A 26,492-nucleotide genomic window follows, 5' to 3' on the forward strand; every position below is an offset into this window, starting at 1 on the left:
ACAACTGGAAATACAAGCTACCACAACTGGAAATAGATGCTACAACACTAAAAATACAAGCTACCACAACTGAAAATACAAGCTACCACACTGAAAATACAAGCTACCACACTAAAAATATAAGCTACCACACTTAAAATACAAGCTACCACAACTGGAAATACAAGCTGCCACACTGAAAATACAAGCTACCACACTGAAAATACAAGCTACAACAACTGGAAATACAAGCTACCACACTGGAAATACAAGCTAACACAACTGGAAATACAAGCTGCCACGCTGAAAATACAAGCTAACACAACTGGAAATACAAGCTGCCACACTGAAAATGCAAGCTAACATAACTGGAAATACATGCTACCACAACTTGAAATACATGCTACCACAACTGGAAATACAAGCTACCACAACTGGAAATACATGCTACCACACTAAAAATACAAGCTACCACAACTGGAAATACATGCTACCACACTAAATAGACAAGCTACCACAACTGGAAATACAAGCTACCACACTGGAAATATAAGCTACCACACTGAAAATACAAGCTACCACACTGAAAATACAAGCTACCACAACTGAAAATACAAGCTGCCACACTAAAAATACAAGGTACCACAACTGGAAATACATGCTACCACACTAAAAATACAAGCTACCACACTGAAAATACAAGCTACAACAACTGGAAATACAAGCTACCACAATGGAAATACAAGCTAACACAACTGGAAATACAAGCTGCCACGCTGAAAATACAAGCTAACACAACTGGAAATACAAGCTGCCACACTGAAAATGCAAGCTAACACAACTGGAAATACAAGCTACCACAACTGGAAATACATGCTACCACAACTGCAAATACATGCTACCACAACTGGAAATACAAGCTACCACAACTGGAAATACATGCTACCACACTAAAAATACAAGCTACCACAACTGGAAATACATGCTACCACACTAAATAGACAATCTACCACAACTGGAAATACAAGCTACCACACTGGAAATATAAGCTACCACACTGAAAATACAAGCTACCACACTGAAAATACAAGCTACTACACTGAAAATACAAGCTACCACACTGAAAAAACAAGCTGCCACACTAAAATACAAGGTACAACAGCTGGAAATACATGCTACCACAACTGGAAATACATGCTACCACAACTGGAAATACAAGCTACCACAACTGGAAATACATGCTACCACACTAAAAATACAAGGTACCACAACTGGAAATACATGCTACCACACTAAACAGACAAGCTACCACAACTGGAAATACAAGCTACCACACTGGAAATACAAGCTACCACAGCTGGAAATATAAGCTACCACACTGAAAATACAAGCTACCACACTGAAAATATAAGCTACCACACTGAAAATACAAGCTGCAACACTAAAAATACAAGGTACCAAAACTGGAAATACATGCTACCACAACTTGAAATACATGCTACCACACTAAAAGTAAAAGCAACCACAACTGGAAATACAAGCTGCCACACTAAAAATACAAGCTACCACAACTGGAAATACATGCTACCACACTGGAAATACAAGCTACCACAACTGGAAATACAAGCTACCACAACTGGAAATACATGCGACCACACTAAAAATACAAGGTACCACAACTGTAAATATATGCTACCACACTAAAAGTACAAGCTACCACAACTGGAAATACATGCAACCACACTAAAAGTACAAACAACCACGACTGGAAATACAAGCTGCCACACTGAAAATACAAGCTACCACAACTGAAAATACAAGCTGCCACACTGGAAATACAAGCTACCACAACTGGAAATACATGCTACCACACTAAAAACACAAGCTACCACAACTGGAAATACAAGCTACCACACTGGAAATATAAGCTACCACACTAAAAATACAAGCTACCACACTGAAAATACAAGCTACTACACTGAAAATACAAGCTACCACACTGGAAATACATGCAACCACACTAAAAGTACAAGCAACCACAACTTGAAATACAAGCTGCCACACTGAAAATACAAGCTACCACAACTGGAAATACAAGCTGCCACACTGGAAATACAAGCTACCACAACTGGAAATACAAGCTACCACAACTGGAAATAGATGCTACAACACTAAAAATACAAGCTACCACAACTGAAAATACAAGCTACCACACTGAAAATACAAGCTACCACACTAAAAATATAAGCTACCACACTTAAAATACAAGCTACCACAACTGGAAATACAAGCTGCCACACTGAAAATACAAGCTACCACACTGAAAATACAAGCTACAACAACTGGAAATACAAGCTACCACACTGGAAATACAAGCTAACACAACTGGAAATACAAGCTGCCACGCTGAAAATACAAGCTAACACAACTGGAAATACAAGCTGCCACACTGAAAATGCAAGCTAACATAACTGGAAATACATGCTACCACAACTTGAAATACATGCTACCACAACTGGAAATACAAGCTACCACAACTGGAAATACATGCTACCACACTAAAAATACAAGCTACCACAACTGGAAATACATGCTACCACACTAAATAGACAAGCTACCACAACTGGAAATACAAGCTACCACACTGGAAATATAAGCTACCACACTGAAAATACAAGCTACCACACTGAAAATACAAGCTACCACAACTGAAAATACAAGCTGCCACACTAAAAATACAAGGTACCACAACTGGAAATACATGCTACCACACTAAAAATACAAGCTACCACACTGAAAATACAAGCTACAACAACTGGAAATACAAGCTACCACAATGGAAATACAAGCTAACACAACTGGAAATACAAGCTGCCACGCTGAAAATACAAGCTAACACAACTGGAAATACAAGCTGCCACACTGAAAATGCAAGCTAACACAACTGGAAATACAAGCTACCACAACTGGAAATACATGCTACCACAACTGCAAATACATGCTACCACAACTGGAAATACAAGCTACCACAACTGGAAATACATGCTACCACACTAAAAATACAAGCTACCACAACTGGAAATACATGCTACCACACTAAATAGACAATCTACCACAACTGGAAATACAAGCTACCACACTGGAAATATAAGCTACCACACTGAAAATACAAGCTACCACACTGAAAATACAAGCTACTACACTGAAAATACAAGCTACCACACTGAAAAAACAAGCTGCCACACTAAAATACAAGGTACAACAGCTGGAAATACATGCTACCACAACTGGAAATACATGCTACCACAACTGGAAATACAAGCTACCACAACTGGAAATACATGCTACCACACTAAAAATACAAGGTACCACAACTGGAAATACATGCTACCACACTAAACAGACAAGCTACCACAACTGGAAATACAAGCTACCACACTGGAAATACAAGCTACCACAGCTGGAAATATAAGCTACCACACTGAAAATACAAGCTACCACACTGAAAATATAAGCTACCACACTGAAAATACAAGCTGCAACACTAAAAATACAAGGTACCAAAACTGGAAATACATGCTACCACAACTTGAAATACATGCTACCACACTAAAAGTAAAAGCAACCACAACTGGAAATACAAGCTGCCACACTAAAAATACAAGCTACCACAACTGGAAATACATGCTACCACACTGGAAATACAAGCTACCACAACTGGAAATACAAGCTACCACAACTGGAAATACATGCGACCACACTAAAAATACAAGGTACCACAACTGTAAATATATGCTACCACACTAAAAGTACAAGCTACCACAACTGGAAATACATGCAACCACACTAAAAGTACAAACAACCACGACTGGAAATACAAGCTGCCACACTGAAAATACAAGCTACCACAACTGAAAATACAAGCTGCCACACTGGAAATACAAGCTACCACAACTGGAAATACATGCTACCACACTAAAAACACAAGCTACCACAACTGGAAATACAAGCTACCACACTGGAAATATAAGCTACCACACTAAAAATACAAGCTACCACACTGAAAATACAAGCTACTACACTGAAAATACAAGCTACCACACTGAAAATACAAGCTGCCACACTAAAAATACAAGGTACAACAGCTGGAAATACATGCTACCACAACTGGAAATACAAGCTACCACAACTGGAAATACATGCTACCACACTAAAAATACAAGGTACCACAACTGGAAATACATGCTACCACACTAAATAGACAAGCTACCACAACTGGAAATACAAGCTACCACACTGGAAATACAAGCTACCACAGCTGGAAATATAAGCTACCACACTGAAAATACAAGCTACCACACTGAAAAAACAAGCTACCACACTGAAAATACAAGCTGCGACACTAAAAATACAAGGTACCAAAACTGGAAATACATGCTACCACAACTGGAAATACATGCTACCACACTAAAAGTAAAAGCAACCACAACTGGAAATACAAGCTGCCACACTGAAAATACAAGCTGCCACACTAAAAATACAAGCTACCACAACTGGAAATACATGCTACCACACTGGAAATACAAGCTACCACAACTGGAAATACAAGCTACCACAACTGGAAATACATGCGACCACACTAAAAATACAATGTACCACAACTGTAAATATATGCTACCACACTAAAAGTACAAGCTACCACAACTGGAAATACATGCAACCACACTAAAAGTACAAGCAACCACAACTGGAAATACAAGCTGCCACACTGAAAATACAAGCTACCACAACTGGAAATACAAGCTGCCACACTGGAAATACAAGCTACCACAACTGGAAATACAAGCTACCACAACTGGAAATACATGCTACAACACTAAAACTACAAGCTACCACAACTGAAAATACAAGCTACCACACTGAAAATACAAGCTACCACACTGAAAATACAAGCTACCACAACTGGAAATACAAGCTGCCACACTGAAAATACAAGCTACCACACTGAAAATACAAGCTACAACAACTGGAAATACAAGCTACCACACTGGAAATACAAGTTAACACAACTGGAAATACAAGCTGCCACACTGAAAATACAAGCTAACACAACTGGAAATACAAGCTACCACAACTGGAAATACATGCTACCACAACTGGAAATACATGCTACCACAACTGGAAATACAATTTACCACAACTGGAAATAAATGCCACCACACTAAAAATACAAGCTACCACAACTGGAAATACATGCTACCACACTAAATAGACAAGCTACCACAACTGGAAATACAAGCTACCACACTGGAAATATAAGCTACCACACTGAAAATACAAGCTACCACACTGAAAATACAAGCTGCCACAGTAAAAATACAAGGTACCACAACTGGAAATACATGCTACCACACTGAAAATACAAGCTGCCGCACTAAAAATACAAGCTACCACAACTGGAAATACAAGCTGCCACACTGAAAATACAAGCAACCACACTGGAAATACAAGCTACCACAACTGGAAGTACAAGCTACCACAACTGGAAATACATGCTACCACACTAAAAATACAAGGTACCACAACTGAAAATACAAGCTGCCACACTAAAAATACAAGCTACCACACTGAAAATACAAGCTGCCACACTGAAAATACAAGCTACCACAACTGGAAATACATGCTACCACACTAAAAATACAAGGTACCACAACTGGAAATACATGCTACCACACTAAATAGACAAGCTACCACAACTGGAAATACAAGCTACCACACTGAAAATACAAGCTACCACAACTGGAAATACAATTTACCACAACTGGAAATACATGCTACCACACTAAAAATACAAGCTACCACAACTGGAAATACATGCTACCACAACTGGAAATGCATGCTACCACACTAAATAGACAAGCTACCACAACTGGAAATACAAGCTACCACACTGGAAATATAAGCTACCACACTGAAAATACAAGCTACCACACTGAAAATACAAGCTGCCACACTAAAAATACAAGGTACCACAACTGGAAATACATGCTACCACACTAAAAGTACAAGCTACCACAACTGGAAATACATGCTACCACACTAAAAGTAAAAGCAACCACAACTGGAAATGCAAGCTGCCACACTGAAAATACAAGCTGCCACACTAAAAATACAAGGTACCACAACTGGAAATACATGCTACCACACTAAATAGACAAGCTACCACAACTGGAAATACAAGCTACCACACTAAAAATACAAGCTACCACAACTGGAAATACACGCTACTACAACTGGAAATGCATGCTACCACACTAAATAGACAAGCTACCACAACTGGAAATACAAGCTACCACACTGGAAATATAAGCTACCACACTGAAAATACAAGCTACCACACTGAAAATACAAGCTACCACACTGAAAATACAAGCTGCCACACTAAAAATACAAGGTACCACAACTGGAAATACATGCTACCACACTAAAAGTACAAGCTACCACAACTGGAAATACATGCTACCACACTAAAAGTAAAAGCAACCACAACTGGAAATGCAAGCTGCCACACTGAAAATACAAGCTGCCACACTAAAAATACAAGCTACCACAACTGGAAATACAAGCTGCCACACTGAAAACACAAGCAACCACACTGGAAATACAAGCTACCACAACTGGAAATACATGCAACCACACTAAAAGTAAAAGCAACCACAACTGGAAATACAAGCTGCCACACTGAAAATACAAGCTACCACACTGAAAATACAAGCTGCCACACTAAAAATACAAGCTACCACACTAAAAATACAAGCTACCACACTGAAAATACAAGCTGCCACACTGAAAATACAAGCTACCACAACTGGAAATACATGCTACCACACTAAAAATACAAGGTACCACAACTGGAAATACAAGCTACCACACTGAAAATACAAGCTACCACAACTGGAAATACATGCTACCACACTAAAAACACAAGCTACCACAACTGAAAATACAAGCTACCACACTGAAAATACAAGCTACCACAACTGGAAATACAAGCTGCCACACTAAAAATACAAGGTACCACAACTGGAAATACATGCTACCACACTTAAAGTACAAGCTACCACACTGAAAATACAAGCTACCACAATTGGAAATACAAGCTACCACACCTGGAAATACCAGCTACCACAACTGGAAATACATGCTACCACACTAAAAATACAAGGTACCACAACTGGAAATACATGCAACCACACTAAAAGTAAAAGCAACCACAACTGGAAATACAAGCTGCCACACTGAAAATACAAGCTACCACACTGAAAATACAAGCTGCCACACTAAAAATACAAGCTACCACACTAAAAATACAAGCTACCACACTGAAAATACAAGCTGCCACACTGAAAATACAAGCTACCACAACTGGAAATACATGCTACCACACTAAAAATACAAGCTACCACAACTGGAAATACATGCTACCACACTGGAAATACAAGCTACCACAACTGGAAATACAAGCTACCACAACTGGAAATACATGCGACCACACTAAAAATACAATGTACCACAACTGTAAATATATGCTACCACACTAAAAGTACAAGCTACCACAACTGGAAATACATGCAACCACACTAAAAGTACAAGCAACCACAACTGGAAATACAAGCTGCCACACTGAAAATACAAGCTACCACAACTGGAAATACAAGCTGCCACACTGGAAATACAAGCTACCACAACTGGAAATACAAGCTACCACAACTGGAAATACATGCTACAACACTAAAACTACAAGCTACCACAACTGAAAATACAAGCTACCACACTGAAAATACAAGCTACCACACTGAAAATACAAGCTACCACAACTGGAAATACAAGCTGCCACACTGAAAATACAAGCTACCACACTGAAAATACAAGCTACAACAACTGGAAATACAAGCTACCACACTGGAAATACAAGTTAACACAACTGGAAATACAAGCTGCCACACTGAAAATACAAGCTAACACAACTGGAAATACAAGCTACCACAACTGGAAATACATGATACCACAACTGGAAATACATGCTACCACAACTGGAAATACAATTTACCACAACTGGAAATAAATGCCACCACACTAAAAATACAAGCTACCACAACTGGAAATACATGCTACCACACTAAATAGACAAGCTACCACAACTGGAAATACAAGCTACCACACTGGAAATATAAGCTACCACACTGAAAATACAAGCTACCACACTGAAAATACAAGCTGCCACAGTAAAAATACAAGGTACCACAACTGGAAATACATGCTACCACACTGAAAATACAAGCTGCCGCACTAAAAATACAAGCTACCACAACTGGAAATACAAGCTGCCACACTGAAAATACAAGCAACCACACTGGAAATACAAGCTACCACAACTGGAAGTACAAGCTACCACAACTGGAAATACATGCTACCACACTAAAAATACAAGGTACCACAACTGAAAATACAAGCTGCCACACTAAAAATACAAGCTACCACACTGAAAATACAAGCTGCCACACTGAAAATACAAGCTACCACAACTGGAAATACATGCTACCACACTAAAAATACAAGGTACCACAACTGGAAATACATGCTACCACACTAAATAGACAAGCTACCACAACTGGAAATACAAGCTACCACACTGAAAATACAAGCTACCACAACTGGAAATACAATTTACCACAACTGGAAATACATGCTACCACACTAAAAATACAAGCTACCACAACTGGAAATACATGCTACCACAACTGGAAATGCATGCTACCACACTAAATAGACAAGCTACCACAACTGGAAATACAAGCTACCACACTGGAAATATAAGCTACCACACTGAAAATACAAGCTACCACACTGAAAATACAAGCTACCACACTGAAAATACAAGCTGCCACACTAAAAATACAAGGTACCACAACTGGAAATACATGCTACCACACTAAAAGTACAAGCTACCACAACTGGAAATACATGCTACCACACTAAAAGTAAAAGCAACCACAACTGGAAATGCAAGCTGCCACACTGAAAATACAAGCTGCCACACTAAAAATACAAGGTACCACAACTGGAAATACATGCTACCACACTAAATAGACAAGCTACCACAACTGGAAATACAAGCTACCACACTAAAAATACAAGCTACCACAACTGGAAATACACGCTACTACAACTGGAAATGCATGCTACCACACTAAATAGACAAGCTACCACAACTGGAAATACAAGCTACCACACTGGAAATATAAGCTACCACACTGAAAATACAAGCTACCACACTGAAAATACAAGCTACCACACTGAAAATACAAGCTGCCACACTAAAAATACAAGGTACCACAACTGGAAATACATGCTACCACACTAAAAGTACAAGCTACCACAACTGGAAATACATGCTACCACACTAAAAGTAAAAGCAACCACAACTGGAAATGCAAGCTGCCACACTGAAAATACAAGCTGCCACACTAAAAATACAAGCTACCACAACTGGAAATACAAGCTGCCACACTGAAAACACAAGCAACCACACTGGAAATACAAGCTACCACAACTGGAAATACATGCAACCACACTAAAAGTAAAAGCAACCACAACTGGAAATACAAGCTGCCACACTGAAAATACAAGCTACCACACTGAAAATACAAGCTGCCACACTAAAAATACAAGCTACCACACTAAAAATACAAGCTACCACACTGAAAATACAAGCTGCCACACTGAAAATACAAGCTACCACAACTGGAAATACATGCTACCACACTAAAAATACAAGGTACCACAACTGGAAATACAAGCTACCACACTGAAAATACAAGCTACCACAACTGGAAATACATGCTACCACACTAAAAACACAAGCTACCACAACTGAAAATACAAGCTACCACACTGAAAATACAAGCTACCACAACTGGAAATACAAGCTGCCACACTAAAAATACAAGGTACCACAACTGGAAATACATGCTACCACACTTAAAGTACAAGCTACCACACTGAAAATACAAGCTACCACAATTGGAAATACAAGCTACCACACCTGGAAATACCAGCTACCACAACTGGAAATACATGCTACCACACTAAAAATACAAGGTACCACAACTGGAAATACATGCAACCACACTAAAAGTAAAAGCAACCACAACTGGAAATACAAGCTGCCACACTGAAAATACAAGCTACCACACTGAAAATACAAGCTGCCACACTAAAAATACAAGCTACCACACTAAAAATACAAGCTACCACACTGAAAATACAAGCTGCCACACTGAAAATACAAGCTACCACAACTGGAAATACATGCTACCACACTAAAAATACAAGGTACCACAACTGGAAATACAAGCTACCACACTGAAAATACAAGCTACCACAACTGGAAATACATGCTACCACACTAAAAACACAAGCTACCACAACTGAAAATACAAGCTACCACACTGAAAATACAAGCTACCACAACTGGAAATACAAGCTGCCACACTAAAAATACAAGGTACCACAACTGGAAATACATGCTACCACACTTAAAGTACAAGCTACCACACTGAAAATACAAGCTACCACAATTGGAAATACAAGCTACCACACCTGGAAATACCAGCTACCACAACTGGAAATACATGCTACCACACTAAAAATACAAGGTACCACAACTGGAAATACATGCTACCACACTAAAAGTACAAGCTACCACAACTGGAAATACATGCTACCACACTAAAAGTACAAGCAACAACAACTGGAAATACAAGCTGCCACACTGAAAATACAAGCTGCCACACTAAAAATACAAGCTACCACAACTGGAAATACAAGCTACCACAACTGGAAATAAATGCTACCACACTAAAAATACAAGGTACCACAACTGGAAATACAAGGTACCACACTGAAAATACAAGCTACCACAACTGGAAATACATGCTACCACACTAAAAACACAAGCTACCACAACTGAAAATACAAGCTACCACACTGAAAATACAAGCTACCACAACTGGAAATACAAGCTGCCACACTAAAAATACAAGGTACCACAACTGGAAATACATGCTAACACACTAAAAGTACAAGCTACCACACTGAAAATACAAGCTACCACAACTGGAAATACAAGCTACCACAACTGGAAATACATGCTACCACACTAAAAATACAAGGTACCACAACTGGAAATACATGCTACCACACTAAAAGTACAAGCTACCACAACTGGAAATACATGCTACCACACTAAAAGTACAAGCAACAACAACTGGAAATACAAGCTGCCACACTGAAAATACAAGCTGCCACACTAAAAATACAAGCTACCACAACTGGAAATACAAGCTACCACAACTGGAAATACATGCTACCACACTAAAAATACAAGGTACCACAACTGGAAATACAAGCTACCACACTGAAAATACAAGCTACCACAACTGGAAATACATGCTACCACACTAAAAACACAAGCTACCACAACTGAAAATACAAGCTACCACACTGAAAATACAAGCTACCACAACTGGAAATACAAGCTGCCACACTAAAAATACAAGGTACCACAACTGGAAATACATGCTAACACACTAAAAGTACAAGCTACCACACTGAAAATACAAGCTACCACAACTGGAAATACAAGCTGCCACACTAAAAATACAAGGTACCACAACTGGAAATACATGCTAACACACTAAAAGTACAAGCTACCACACTGAAAATACAAGCTACCACAACTGGAAATACAAGCTACCACAACTGGAAATACATGCTACCACACTAAAAATACAAGGTACCACAACTGGAAATACATGCTACCACACTAAAAATACAAGCTACCACAACTGGAAATACAAGCTACCACAACTGGAAATACATGCTACCACACTAAAAATACAAGGTACCTATTGTATTTAGAAATCACGTCAGGACACAGTGCTGTCGCTCGACACAACCGCTACGTTGCATTCTTTATTTAGACTAACACAGCATCACAGGCAGACCCGATCAAACAACCCAGAGCCCGCAGGCATCACCAATCGATCCCCGCACAATAGAACAGCACCAAATCAAATGCAGCACTGTCGATGTGTGCAGACATAACATCCCCCCCCCCCCCCGGCAGGATTTCAAACATGAAAGTTTGACACAAAGTCCTCTAGGTGGCCAGGGCGTAAACGTGTTCGCACACGTTTACGCCCTGGCCACCTAGAGGACTTTGTCGCGGGGCAGGGACAGGTCGCGGGGCAGCCTGAGGCTGGGCAGGCCGAGGTGGGGAGGGAGAAGGCAGGGGAAGCTGAGGCCCAGGAATGTCTGGAGCCCGTGTAGGAGCTGCATGAAGCCCCGGGGCGTCTCGCCATGCCGAGGGAATGGCTAAGGTTGTGTCACCAGCTGTGTGTGGCGGAGCTGACACCTTCCGTAGACGACTGGAGTGCCACCGAGTGCCATCGCTGAGGAGGTAAGTGGCTGGGCCCAGCTGACGGGTGACTTGGAGAGGAGAGGACCAGTATGAAGCCATTTTATTGTCCATGTGGGGCCTGCGTACCCTGACCCAGTCTGACACATTGATGTCTGGCACCCTGGTTCGTTTTGACTGGTCAAACCGTTGCTTCATCCGCGTCTGCTGACGAGTGACTGAGGCTCTGACCCCAGAGGGAGGTCCCTGGGGTGTGGAGGGGCGGAGCCTGTCAAGGGGCATGCACAGTTCCCGGCCTAGCATGAGAGAGGCCGGGGAGACGCCTGTGGTCGAGTGCTGTGTGGCCCGATAGTGCAGCAGAGTGTGACGGATGGCCTGCGTGAAAGAGCACCCTTGGGCCATGTGTGCTCTGAGGCCGTTCTTCAGTGACTGGTGAAAACGTTCAACGCCGCCATTGGCCTGGGGGTGGTAGTACGCAATGCGTATATGACGGATACTCTTGCTTTCGAGATAAGCAGTGAACTCAGCAGAGACCAGCTGAGGGCCGTTGTCAGTGGTGATGGTCTTTGGGAGGCCCCAGCGAGAGAAAAGAGAGTCCAGGAAGTTGATGATGATCTGTGAGGTCACAGTGCCGGAAGTGGTGAGTTCAGGCCATTTTGAGTGTAGATCGTAGGCGACCACCATGAAGCGTTGGTGGTGGGGAGCTCCATGGATCTCACCACAAATGTCCAACTGCAGGTGTTCCCAGGGCTGAGAGGGCCAGGCGAGAGGTTGCAGGGGTGGGGGAGCCTGGTGGCCAGTCTTGCCACTCACAAGGCAGGCAGAACAGTCCTTCACCAGAGCCTCAATATCTCTGTCTATCCCCGGCCACCACACCAGGTCTCGGCAGCGCTGTTTCAGTTTCACAATGCCCAGGTGGCCTTCATGCACCATATTCAAAACATGTGCACGGAGAGCAGCTGGGACCACTGTGCAAAATCCACGTGCCACGCAGGTGTCGTTCCAGCAGGAGAGCTCCTGTCTGACTCGGGCGAACGCAGCCAGCTCCTCTGGGACCTTGTGAGGCCAGCCGTTCTGGATGTAGGTGCGGAGCTGGGAGAGGACAGGGTCCTGTTCGGAGGCTGCCCTCAGCTTCTGCAGAGAGACAGTGGCCTGAAGGGGTGTGTGTAGCATTTGGACAATGTCCTTTTCCCCACAGTCAGTGTCCGTCTGTGGAGCTGGGGTGGAGACAGAGCGAGAGAGCAGGTCGGCGGCAACATTGTCTCTGCCTGGGGTGAACTGCAGGCTGAAGTTGTACTGGCGGAGGCGGTCAGATCAGCGGTGCAACCTCAGGGGTTTGTGGCCTGTCCCAGATGTGGACAGCAGCGCTGTCAGGGCCTGGTGATCTGTCCTGAGGGTGAAGGAGCGGCCATAGAGGTAGAGGTGCCACCTTTCACAAGCCCAGATACAGGCTAACGCCTCACGCTCACCCACGGAGTACCGCTGCTCGGTCAGGTTGAGGGCACGGGAGGCGAAGGCGATGGGCTTCTCCACACCGTTCTGGGTTTGAGACAGCACAGCCCCTATCGCTGTGGCTGATGCGTCACAGGTCACAAAGGTGGAGCTGGAGATGTCGAAGTGAGCCAACACTGGTGGTGAAGTCAGTTGAGTCTTGAGATCACGCACAGCGTCACTGCATGCCTTTGACCACACCCATGGCTCGTCCTTACGCAGCAGCTGGCGCAGGGGGGCTGTGGTCGCAGAGTACTGGGGAAGAAACCTCAGGAAGTAACTTGTCATACCCAGGAAGGAGGCGACCTGGGCGGCCGAGCTGGGCTCAGGGATGGCCTGAATGGTGTCCACGTTGGATTGTAGTGGAGTTACACCGCTCGCTGACAGCCGGAACCCCACGAACTCGATGGCTGGCACAGAGAGGACACATTTCTCAGCATTGAGAGTTAGCTTGTGCTTGGACAGGGCTGCGAAGACCATGTTGAGGTGCTTGTCGTGGATTTCACTGGTGGGCCCGTGTACCACTATATTGTCCAGATAAATGGCCACGCCCAGTATGCCAGCCAGCACAGAGACCATGATTTTCTGGAAGCAGCTAGAGGCGGAGGTGAGACCGAAAGGCATCCTGGTGTAGCGAAACACTCCTGCATGTGTCACAAAGGCTGTGAGGTTTCGGCTGCTGGGGTGGAGGGGCACCTGTAAGTACCCCTGTCTGAGGTCGAGCTTGTAGAACACCTCAGAGCCATAGAACTGAGCAGTGAGTTCTTCTGAGGTGGGCAGTGGATACTTATCAGGGACCACTGCCTTATTTACTGCACGTAGATCGATGCAGACACGCAGGCCCCCCGACTTCTTCTTAGCCACCACGAGGTTTGAGACCAAAGGTGACGCATCCACCGGTTCAATGATGCCAGCTTCCAGCAGTTGTTGCAGCTCGGCGGAGACCCCATCACGGAGAGCCAACGGGATGCGGCACAGTGGTTGGATGACAGATTTCACAGCAGGGTTGAGGAGAGGTTGATGGGCGAAGGCGGAGAGGCAGCCCAGCCCCATAAACAGCGATGGCCACTTCTGCTGCCAAGGTGTGGCAACAGTCAAGATTGCTGCCCCCCTTGTGTCTAAGAGGGAGAACCCCAGAGCGGAGAACAGGTCCAGGCCCATCAGGTTGGCCCCACGGCATGCCACATGAAAAACTGCATTGGGCACCAGCTTGGTTCCATAGCGGACAGTCACTTGGAGAGAGCCAACCAGATCGATTTTGGAGTCACCATACCCACAGAGGACAGCTGAGGGTGCGGACAGTGGCAGTGAACCGAAAAATTGACTGTAGGTATCAACATTCAGGAGAGACACACCTGCACCGGTGTCCAACAGCAGGGGAATGCACACATCATTAATGTTGACTGTGCATGATTTGAATGACACTGGCCCAGAGCTCACCTTGTGAATGACAGCGGTTGAAGACTGGGGGGTGTGGCCCTCTGACCCAGCCGGGGAAGATCGACAGACGTTGGCAAAGTGATTTTGCTTACCGCAGCTACGGCATGTCTGGCCACGGGCAGGGCAGTTCTGAGCCCTTGAAACATGAGACCGAGACCCACAGTTACCACAGGACTGTTGAGGGCGGGGCCGAGAACGCCGTCGTTGCAGTTGCAAGACGTCCCCAGTGGAGTCGGCGCCCACCTCGCTCTGGCTGGGTTGCGTCCCAAGGGGCAGCCGTGAGTAGAGGGAGGAGTCGTTGGCAGCTTGACTGGAGGTGGCCACTTGCTGTATATTTAGCACAGCAGCACACTCAGCTGCTCCCTCAACCTGTAGTGCGATGGTAATTACCCTGGACAGCAGCAGATCGTCTTTTTCCAGCAGGAGAGTCTCACGCACCTTTGCGTTGTTGGTGTGTTCGATTAGCTGGTCGCGAACCATCTCGTCCTGAAGCGCGCCAAACTTGCATGAGCTAGCTAGCCCTCGCAAATTAGCTACATACTGCTGCACAGACTCACCAGGCAGTTGGTGTCGCTGACGGAATATACATCGCCGAAGGAGGGCACTCTGTGGAGCAGCGAAATGGGTGCTCATAAGTCCCACAGCTTCGTCAAAGCTTGTGACGTTCCCCATAGTCCCGAGCACACGATGACCCTCTGCACCCAAGCAGTGTAGCAACAGAGCCGTCTTCCTAGCCTGGCTCACGTCGTCGAGCCCTGAGGCGATGATGTAATTTTCAAACCTATGTAGCCAGCGAGTCCATGGTACCGGAGGCTCGCCAGGTAATGCCAGGAAGGGGGCAGGTGGTGGGAGAGAGATATCAGCCATCCTCGTCGCCAATATTGTATTTAGAAATCACGTCAGGACACAGCGCTGTCGCTTGACACAACCGCTACGTTGCATTCTTTATTTAGACTGACACAGCATCACAGGCAGACCCGATCAAACAACCCAGAGCCCGCAGGCATCACCAATCGATCCCAGCACAATAGAACAGCACCAAATCAAATGCAGCGCTGTCGATGTGTGCAGACATAACAGTACCACAACTGGAAATACATGCTACCACACTAAAAGTACAAGCTACCACAACTGGAAATACATGCTACCACACTAAAAGTACAAGCAACCACAACTGGAAATACAAGCTGCCACACTGAAAATACAAGCTACCACAACTGGAAATACAAGCTACCACAACTGGAAATACATGCTACCACACTAAAAATACAAGCTACCACAACTGAAAATACAAGCTGCCACACTAAAAATACAAGCTACCACACTGAAAATACAAGCTACCACACTGAAAATACAAGCTGCCACACTAAAAATACAAGCTACCACAACTGGAAATACAAGCTGCCACAATGAAAATACAAGCTACCACACTGGAAATACAAGCTACCACAACTGGAAATACAAGCTACCACACTGAAAATACAAGCTACCACAACTGGAAATACAAGCTGCCACACTGGAAATACATGCTACCACACTAAAAATACAAGGTACCACAACTGGAAATATATGCTACCACACTAAAAGTACAAGCTACCACAACTGGAAATACATGCTACCACACTAAAAGTACAAGCAACCACAACTGGAAATACAAGCTACCACACTGAAAATACAAGCTACCACAACTGGAAATACAAGCTACCACACTGAAAATACAAGCTACCACAACTGGAAATACATGCTACCACACTAAAAATAGAAGGTACCACAACTGGAAATACATGCTACCACACTAAAAGTACAAGCTACCACAACTGGAAATACATGCTACCACACTAAAAGTACAAGCTACCACAACTGGAAATACAAGCCTCCACACTGAAAACACAAGCTACCACACTGGAAATACAAGCTACCACAACTGGAAATACAAGCTACCACAACTGGAAATACAAGCTACCACAACTGGAAATACATGCTACCACACTAAAAATACAAGGTGCCACAACTCGAAATACTTGCTACCACACTAAAAGTACAAGCTACCACAACTGGAAATACATGCTACCACACTAAAAGTACAAGCAACCACAAATGGAAATACAAGCTGCCACACTGAAAATACAAGCTGCCACACTAAAAATACAAGCTACCACAACTGGAAATACAAGCTGCCACAATGAAAATACAAGCTACCACACTGGAAATACATGCTACCACACTAAAAATAAAAGGTACCACAACTGGAAATACATGCTACCTCACTAAAAGTACAAGCTACCACAACTGGAAATACATGCTACCACACTAAAAGTACAAGCAACCACAACTGGAAATACAAGCTGCCACACTGAAAATACAAGCTGCCACAACTGGAAATACATGCTACCACACTAAAAATACAAGCTACAACAACTGGAAATACAAGCTACCACAACTGGAAATACAAGCTACCACACTGGAAATACAAGCTACCACACTGGAAATATAAGATCACTGAAAATACAAGCTACCACAACTGGAAATACAAGCTACCACAACTGGAAATACATGCTACTACACTAAAAATACAAGCTACCACAACTGGAAATACAAGCTACCACAACTGGAAATACATGTTACCACAATGAAAATACAAGCTACCACAACTGGAAATACATGCTACCACACTAAAAATACAAGCTACAACATCTGGAAATACAAGCTACCACAACTGGAAATACATGCTACCACACTAAATATACAAGCTACCACAACTGGAAATACAAGCAACCACAACTGGAAATACAAGCTGCCACACTGAAAATACAAGCTGCCACAGCTGGAAATACAAGCTACCCCACTGAAAATAAAAGCTGCCACACTGAAAATAAAAGCTGCCACAACTGTTGTGACTGTTCAGGCCCACTTTTCCCCCGCTAGCATGCAGAGGTACTATGTTGAGGACATGGTTATTTATACATATAAATATATACATATATATATATATATATATATATATATGTGTGTGTGTGTGTGTGTGTGTAGAACAAAAAACAGAAATTTGTTTATATATATATATATAAAATGTATATTATTTGTAGAGACAACAGGAAACAGAGGTGCAGTTGGAGACTTGAGGGGATTTTGGAAGGATTCGATTCTGGGCCAGCAAGACAACAAAACTATGAACTACAACTAAAGGTAAATTATACTAAAACCAAGCTTAAATGTCACACAAACAATACTGAAGAGAACTTATTCAGTCATTTCTATAGGAGTCTAATGGGTGCTAGTCATACAAAACAAAACAAAACAACAATGGTTCGCGGCCACGACTAGAACTTGACTAGACTTGACAAGGCAGGACTTTTACAACACGTAAACAGGACTCTGGGTAAGTCATAATGACTAATGATGGTAACATTTAACAGCCGTGGAGAAGTGTCCCAACTTGAACAGCAGGAAGACACGTGTTGAAAGAAGAGACCTCATAGAATTCAGAAGAGTCAAATATTGATGGAAAAGTTTTCCAACAGTAGTCTTATTAGAGGATGAAGTGAGCAGGGAGAGTGAGTGATGATCATCAGAAAGACCAACATCTGCATCAAATCATTATATATATATAAATATATATATATACACAGTACCCCATTAAGAAAAAGATATTAGGTGCCAACAAAACACGGAGCCCCGGCTACGGGGCTGAGAGGCTGACCGAGAAATAGAAACAAAGATCAGGAAAGTTTGAGGTTCAAACCGGTGAAGTGAGTCAGAACCATGGCAGAGAAAGATGGCTTTCTGAGACAGACACAGTTGGGTCAGTTCTCCAGGGCATGCCGCCTAGTGGTTTGCGGGCGGGGAGGCGGGTGTTACCGATCTATGTGGTGGCTGACAGCCTGTTTTAAGGCAGCCAGGGCCATGTCCTGGTCCAGCAGGGACATGCGCTTGTGGGCCACACTGCTGATAGCGTACCTGTCTGCAGAGGAGAAATTTGGCACCGCCGGTTGCTGTACAGGGGACAAAAGGACAAGAATCGACTGTTCAAGTCCTACTGCTTGCACTTAAAAACATCACAGAAAGAAAGTCGTTCATGCACAGATATCAGTACTGGTATTACATATCAGACCGATACTGGGCTGAAATGGAGTACAGGTCAAATCAAACGTATTAGTCCCAAAGGGCTTTACAGTCAGTGCAATACACGGTACCGGATATTTTACCCAAGACTAAGATTCAATACAAGAAGACATGAGCCGCGCCCATCCATCCATTATCCAAGCCACCTATCCAAATAGGGTCGTGAGGATGCTGGTTGGGCGGCAGGCAAGGAGATACCCTGGACAGGCCGCCAGTCCATCACAGGGCCCCCCACAAACACACACACACACACCTAGGGACAACTTAGTACGGCTGATTCACCTGACCTACATGTCTTTGGACTGTGGGAAGAAACCGGAGCCCCCGGAGGAAACCCACACAGACACGGGGAGAACATACAAACTCCACACAGAGGATGACTCCCAAGGTTGGATTACCCCGGGGCTTGAACCCAGGACCTTCTTGCTGTGAGGCGACCACACTAACCACTGCACCACCGTGCCGCCCACGAGTAACACATCATAAATAAAAGCAAAATAACTTGATTTACTGGATTTTTGTCAAATGGGAACCTGTATTTCTTTAATACTTGACAAAAACTGACTCTATCTCTGTTATTTTGCCCATTAAATCACAGACTAATGGTTGAAGTAACTCTGCGCTGCTCTGTATCAGTAATGCATTGGTACCCAGGATCGGCCCGATACTTAAAGATTTGTGCTCAGAATCCGTATCGGCAGTGAAAAAGTGATATTGGTCCATTCCTACTTTAAAAAAGGTATAGTTATAATTCTAGGTAATTGTATGTGTCTAAAAAAACATTTTATCATGTTGAAAATATGACACCACAGAATAAAACAATCCACGAGTTCTGGTTAATCTCGTGAAGACTTGTCGTTTCCCCCAGTGTGACGTGTTCCTGTTAAAAGTTCCAATCATGGAAGGACAACATCTGCTGTCCTCCTCGTTTGTTTCTGTTCAGTAGGAGACAAAATGGGGGGGTCCATGATCTCACCTGGCTCAGTCTGTGCACCGTCTCCTCCTGCCGCTGGATCTCACTGTGGGCTAGCGTCTCCGCCAGCTGGGTCAGCTCCTGCTCCCGAGACGGGCCCGCATGGGACAGTACCGGAGGAGCCCAGCCGTCTCGGAACTGCAGCGGACAGGGGGGAAAGTACTGGTCTTTGGGCCATTCCAGCCTGAAGAGGAACCAAGAGAGGGAAATACGACAGAGCGAGAGATCATTCGAATCGTGTTTTATCATTGGCCAAGTAAGTTTACACCTATAAGGAACAGGACTGGGTAGGACACGAAAACACACACATCTAATAATCTGATCTAGACCACGATATGAACGCAAAAGTGTGCCGGCAAATATTCACCATTAAATACACTCTTAACAATGTATGAGTCTGATGTCTTGCTCAAGAGCAAGCTTTGCTGCGGAGATTTCAACATCACCCCATCAGGAAGGAGAAACCTGCCTGAACCGCTTCACAACACTGACTCTGCGGTTGTGTTTATTTAATATTTAATCTAACTAGATGTTGGATGCCAGCAGAATAGATTATTCTGTTTGAGCAAGACAGACCCATATGTAATCCTATAATGCATCTTATTGGATTTAAGTAAATCTTTTTGCATGACGAACTGTCTCGGAACTGTTCACTCTTTAACATATTACACTTTATTTATTTCTATTTTCATTTAATCTTAATATTGTTACCTTTCTATTCACCAAGACTGTGTTTGTTTATTCGACGGTGATTGTAGTTTATGCTGCTGCACAAAACAATTTCCTTTCAGGGGTGAATTAGGTTTATCTCAGCAGTAAGGGCAGCAGTATCTGTTATTTCATACCCTCTTTGCCAGTGTCCAGTTGTTCATACACCTTGTGCATTGTGAGTAAATAACACAATAACGATCTTATGTACAAGGTTTGGTGACAAAAACCAAATAGTTTGTCAAATAGGACAATGCATCTACACAACACAGTCGCTATGCACTATTAATAATAATAACATAATAACTTTATTTATATAGCACTTTTTTAAAACATTGCTGCAAAGTGCTTTCCAAAAAGATAAAACAAGACAAGACAGAAATAAGAGTAAGACCAAATAAGTAAGAGTAAAAATAAAACAGTATAGATAAATAAAAACAAATGTCAAACATTTGTAAAGCTTTCATAAAAAAGAAAGGTTTTAATATGAGATTTAAAAGAAGCCAGAGACTTGGTTTGTCATAGTTCAACAGGAAGAGAGGTCCATAGTGTGGGGGCTCTAACAGCAAAAGCTCCATCACTCTTTGTAACAAACCGGGACCTGGGAATAACCAGCAGGGCTCCATCTGCAGGTCTTAATGGTCGAGGGGGCATATACCAGGTCAATAAATCACAAATGTATGTAGGAGCAAGACCGTTTAAAGGCTTAAAAGTGAGCAATAATTTTTTAAAATCAATTCGAAATATAACAGGGAGCCAGTGTAGGGAGGCAAGCACAGGAGTGATATGGTCATGCCTCTTTTTCCCGGTAATGAGCTGAGCAGTGGCATTTTATACCAACTGCAGAGAGTGGAGGGAGCCCTTGCTGATACCAGAATAAAGTGCATTACAATAGTCAAGCAGAGAATAGATATAAGCATGTACAACTTTTTGCAGATCGGCAATTGATAAAAATGACCAAATTTTGGAGTTTGAGGTGGAGAAAGCATGACTGAACAACATATTTGATTTGATTATCAAAACCAAGGCTAGCATCGAATATTACCCCAAGATTCCTAGCAGCCTGCTTAAGACTATCTGACAGACCACCAAGATTAGTAACAAAAGGGCTGATGGAACTTTTGGGATCGAACAGAATTACCTCAGACTTATCATCATTAAATTCAAGAAAATTTTTGGACATCCAGGATTTAATGCCAGAGAGGCAAGTTGTGAGATTTGTTAGGGTGCTGGGATCTGTGGGTTTTAGCGGCATGTATAATTGAGTGTCGTTAGCATAAAAAATGGTAGAGCACATCATGATTTTGAATGACCTGGCCAAGTGGCAGCATGTAATAACAAATCAATCTTATATAGCGCTTTTCTAACACTCAAAGTCGCCTTAGAATGAACAGGGTGAAACAAGACAACAGATAAACATAGCACAAACATACAGGGGTGGATGTATATAAAAAAGAGAAGGGGGCCAAGAACTGAGCCTTGAGGTACACCACAACTCAACTGAGCCATCGAGGGGGTGGAGTTACCCAGAACAAAAGAAAAAGTTCTGTTGGTGAGATAAGAGCGTAATAAGCTAAGAGCCGAACTATTGATGCCAACCCAAGTCAATGTCAGAGGATTTTGCGATCAACTGTGTCAAAGGCAGCACTTAAGTCTAAAAGGACTAAAATCGAGCAGTCACCTCTGTCTGCAGTCAGCAGTAGGTAACTTAACTAGAGATAGCTCTAGTTAAGTGACCTTAACTAAAGCTATCTCGATACTATGAAGTGCTGTAAACCAGACTGAAACTATTAAAGACTATTAAAGACACTATTATTGTTCATAAAAGAAATCAATTGAGAAGAAATTACTCTCTCCAGAACCTTAGAGAGAAAAGACAATATGGAGATTGGTCTGTAGTTAGTTAGGGACAGGGGATCTAAATTAGGTTTCTTCAGCAATGGGTGAACAATGGCATGCTAAAACTGTCTCGAAAAAAACCACAGGCCGGATAATTATTAAGAATTTGCAGAATAATGGGGCTGATAGTTGAAAATACTTCCTTGGGCAGCTAATAGGTATTGCAATTATAAGACTATTCGACACATATATATTCAACTCTGTGGAATATAAATCAGAGAATAGGGTTTAAAAATCACAACTTATAATCACCTACAAAAGACTGCGGCTCCATATCTGGATATACTGGTGTTTATGAGTTTCTAACAGTAGGATGCAGCTGTTGTAGTTGGTGTTAATACTCCTGCATTCTTCATTCAGAATAAATATTTACGCTATTACTCCAAATCAGAAAGGCATATTTGATGTCATGACAGTAATGCCAACTTCACCTGCACTTGGTCCATCCGTCGCCAAGTGTAACCCAGAGGTGCCTCTCCTCTGTTGTTCCTGATGAGTGCAGAAAATCAATAGCCTCTGTGGTAAGCAGTGGCACCACAACACTCTTGGCTAAATCCAAACCACCCGATGCCTGGATCACCTGAAGCAAAACAAGCAAGGAGGGAGAGAGAGAGAGAGAGAGAGAGAGAGAGAGAGAGAGAGAGAGAGAGAGAGAGAGAGAGAGAGAGAGAGAGAGAGAGAGAGAGAGAGAGAGAGAGAGAGAGAGAGAGAGAGAGAGAGAGAGAGAGAGAGAGAGAGAGAGAGAGAGAGAGAGAGAGAGAGAGAGAGAGAGAGAGAGAGATTGAAATCATACAGACCTGAACTGGGTCCACACGATAATATTATTTTACTGGTTTCAAACTTTCATGACTTGGTGGGGACAGGCCTGAGGCCGGATGAGGTTTTTGTCTGTTTTGCGGCGTTTATACCAAACTCTGCTAGACACAAACCTGCTTGAAATTGTCATGCTGCACATTCATTAATGGATTTACACAAAATGGACTTTGGAATGGAAGTACAGTTTGGCATGTTTAAAGCAAGGCTTGCAAGTCTTGTCAAGTGAAAATTAACGAGCATGTAGATGAATGATGTAGAATAGGCAAGTTAAAAAAGCAATGATTATACAGCAAAGAATGGTTGACCTACTATTCTTAATGGAGTGAAGAGGAAGTGCATGAGATCCACAGCACTTGGGTTCTGAATGTGGACTTTCAATCTGGCCTGTTAGCAAGAGAAAACAAAATAACATTCACAGAATACTGAGGTGGAAATGCTCAAATAAAAAAAACATTTCATCTATAGCAGCGGTGGCTAACCATGTGCCATGGAGAGCCATGAGTATGCAGGTTTTCATTCCAGCCAGACGCCACACCAGCTGATTTCACTCATACATTCTTCCTCTTTGGTTGAAGGGTTGCTAATCAGTGAATGTGGAGTCCAGCTGGAATGAAAACCCGCATACACATGGCTCTCCATGGCACATGGCTAGCCACCCCTGCTCTATTGTAAAACAGTATAAAGCTAATAGTTGTGCTCTTACCAGCAGATTGAACGCATGCTTGAATTTCTGGAGGCAGCCAACAAACTCTTCCTCATCAGGAGGCTTTGAGCGTAGTGTTAGAACGCCCTCTAGTGGATAAACACGTTACATCACAGCCTGATTAGCGTCATGTGCCTCCCTCAGTTTAACAGCCAATGAAATGAGTACAACGTCATCAGGTACAAAGTTTGCAAACACAAACCTATCTTTAGTGCACTAATAGAGAAGATAACACACATTTTCCAACTAAAACCGCTACTTATCTTGCTAGTTTTTAAACAATCTGTTTGTAAGACTTCCATCATGTACTGTTGTGTAAGACGTAGCCATTTAATTACAAAAAATATATCTAGCATACGAGGAGTCTTCTAGTTAATGTTTTCCAAAGTCTAAATCTATCACCTTCGATCACAGTCCATTTAAATGAACTGACAAAGAGCTCAGAAATAAACTTCAATATCATGTTGACTTTCATCAGTCACCACAAAACTTTTACTCAGTAACAGCCAAAACTTATAATACAATAAAAAACAGCAGAACAAAAGAACTGTTAAAGGCTAATAACATTACACCTGAACAGCATTAGGAATACGGCATGGCTGTCTGCAGAGTCTTTGGTTTTTAAGTAAAAGGTCGAGCCCAGAAGATGAAGGCAGGGTCCATACTCACCTCCCGGACTCTTCTTTTTGCCCTTTTTTAATTTCTTCCGCTTTGAGAGCTCATTGAAAGCCTCTGCTGCTTTCTGAAGTTTGGTAACAAAGAACTCAATATCGTCCAGGATGTGGTTCAGGATTTGCTGCCAAAGAAAAACGATAAGTTATCTTTTAAAAACAGCATTTAGCGGCCAGCTGATACCTCCTCATAATGTTTACAGGGAAAAGAAGGTGAAATATTGAGCCAGGTCAGGACGTCAGAGGCGTTTGGGTGAAAGCTGGATTTGGTGTTGTGGCTGATGCAGGCGATGTGCAGTGTGTTGAACTAGAGCCTTGGTGCTGTGGCCGTCTGTCAGATTCCTGCTCTGAGGCGAACACCTTGCTGCCGGCTGGAATATACACATTAAAGGTATAACACGTATACCACATCATTCATTCATCTTCAGCCGCCTCTCCGGGGTCGGGTCGTGGTGACAGCAAGCTCAGTAGGGCACTCCAGACGTCTTTCTCCCCAGCAACGCCCTCCAGCTCCTCCCAGGGGGATCCCAAGGCATTCCCAGTCCAGATTGGACATGTAGTCCCTCCAGCGAGTTCTGGGTCTACCCCGGGGTCTCCTCCCAGTCGGATGTGCCCGGAAAACCTCCAAAGGAAGGCGCTCAGGAGGCATCCTGATCAGATACTCAAACTGCATCAACTGGCTCCTTTCAACATGAAGGAGGGGCGGCTCTACTCCGAGCTCCCTCCGGATGTCCGAGCTCCTCACCCTATCTCTAAGGCTGAGCCCAGACACCCTACGGAGGAAACTCATTTCAGCCGCTTGTATCCGCCATCTCACCCTTTCAGTCAGACTGACTGGTAGATTGAGAGCTTTGCCGTCCGGCTCAGCTCCCTCTTCACCACAACGGTCCGGTACAACATCCACATTACTGCTGATGCTGCACACATCACATCATATCACATGAAGTCATGTTGTCACATGTGCAGAACATGTTGTGTGGTCATCAGCATGATAACTGTCCTCGTGTTACATATTTGATGTTACGCCAACATATTTTATCACACGAAAATGCTCCAAAAGGGCAAAGTGTTGCACACACTGCCGATGTGATGTCATCATGTTTCATCACACGCGGAGGTTTCCACACATCAGCCTCATGTGGTTGTTCTGGGTGTTACAACAGAATCAAACCTGATGATGCATATCAACTCAGCTTGAGGCTGACACCT

The 26,492-nt window shown here is 43.2% G+C and overlaps 1 protein-coding gene across 1 annotated transcript in view; it reads right to left on the bottom strand.

Annotated features, from left to right (window-relative positions):
- eps8a (epidermal growth factor receptor pathway substrate 8a) overlaps window positions 1-26,492 on the bottom strand; it is a 125,137-nt gene that overhangs the window by 16,470 nt on the left and 82,175 nt on the right. Inside the window, exons 10-15 of the mRNA XM_056276063.1 lie at window positions 25,282-25,408; window positions 24,613-24,701; window positions 24,219-24,293; window positions 23,525-23,673; window positions 20,490-20,670; window positions 19,250-19,383 (exon numbers count right to left, since the gene is read on the bottom strand). Coding sequence (XP_056132038.1) covers window positions 19,250-19,383; window positions 20,490-20,670; window positions 23,525-23,673; window positions 24,219-24,293; window positions 24,613-24,701; window positions 25,282-25,408 — 755 coding nt within the window. The remainder of the gene's footprint in view (window positions 1-19,249; window positions 19,384-20,489; window positions 20,671-23,524; window positions 23,674-24,218; window positions 24,294-24,612; window positions 24,702-25,281; window positions 25,409-26,492) is intronic.

The sequence above is a fragment of the Lampris incognitus genome, chromosome 3, assembly GCF_029633865.1.
Source record: "Lampris incognitus isolate fLamInc1 chromosome 3, fLamInc1.hap2, whole genome shotgun sequence".
In the NCBI taxonomy this organism is placed as follows: Eukaryota; Metazoa; Chordata; class Actinopteri; order Lampriformes; family Lampridae; genus Lampris; species Lampris incognitus.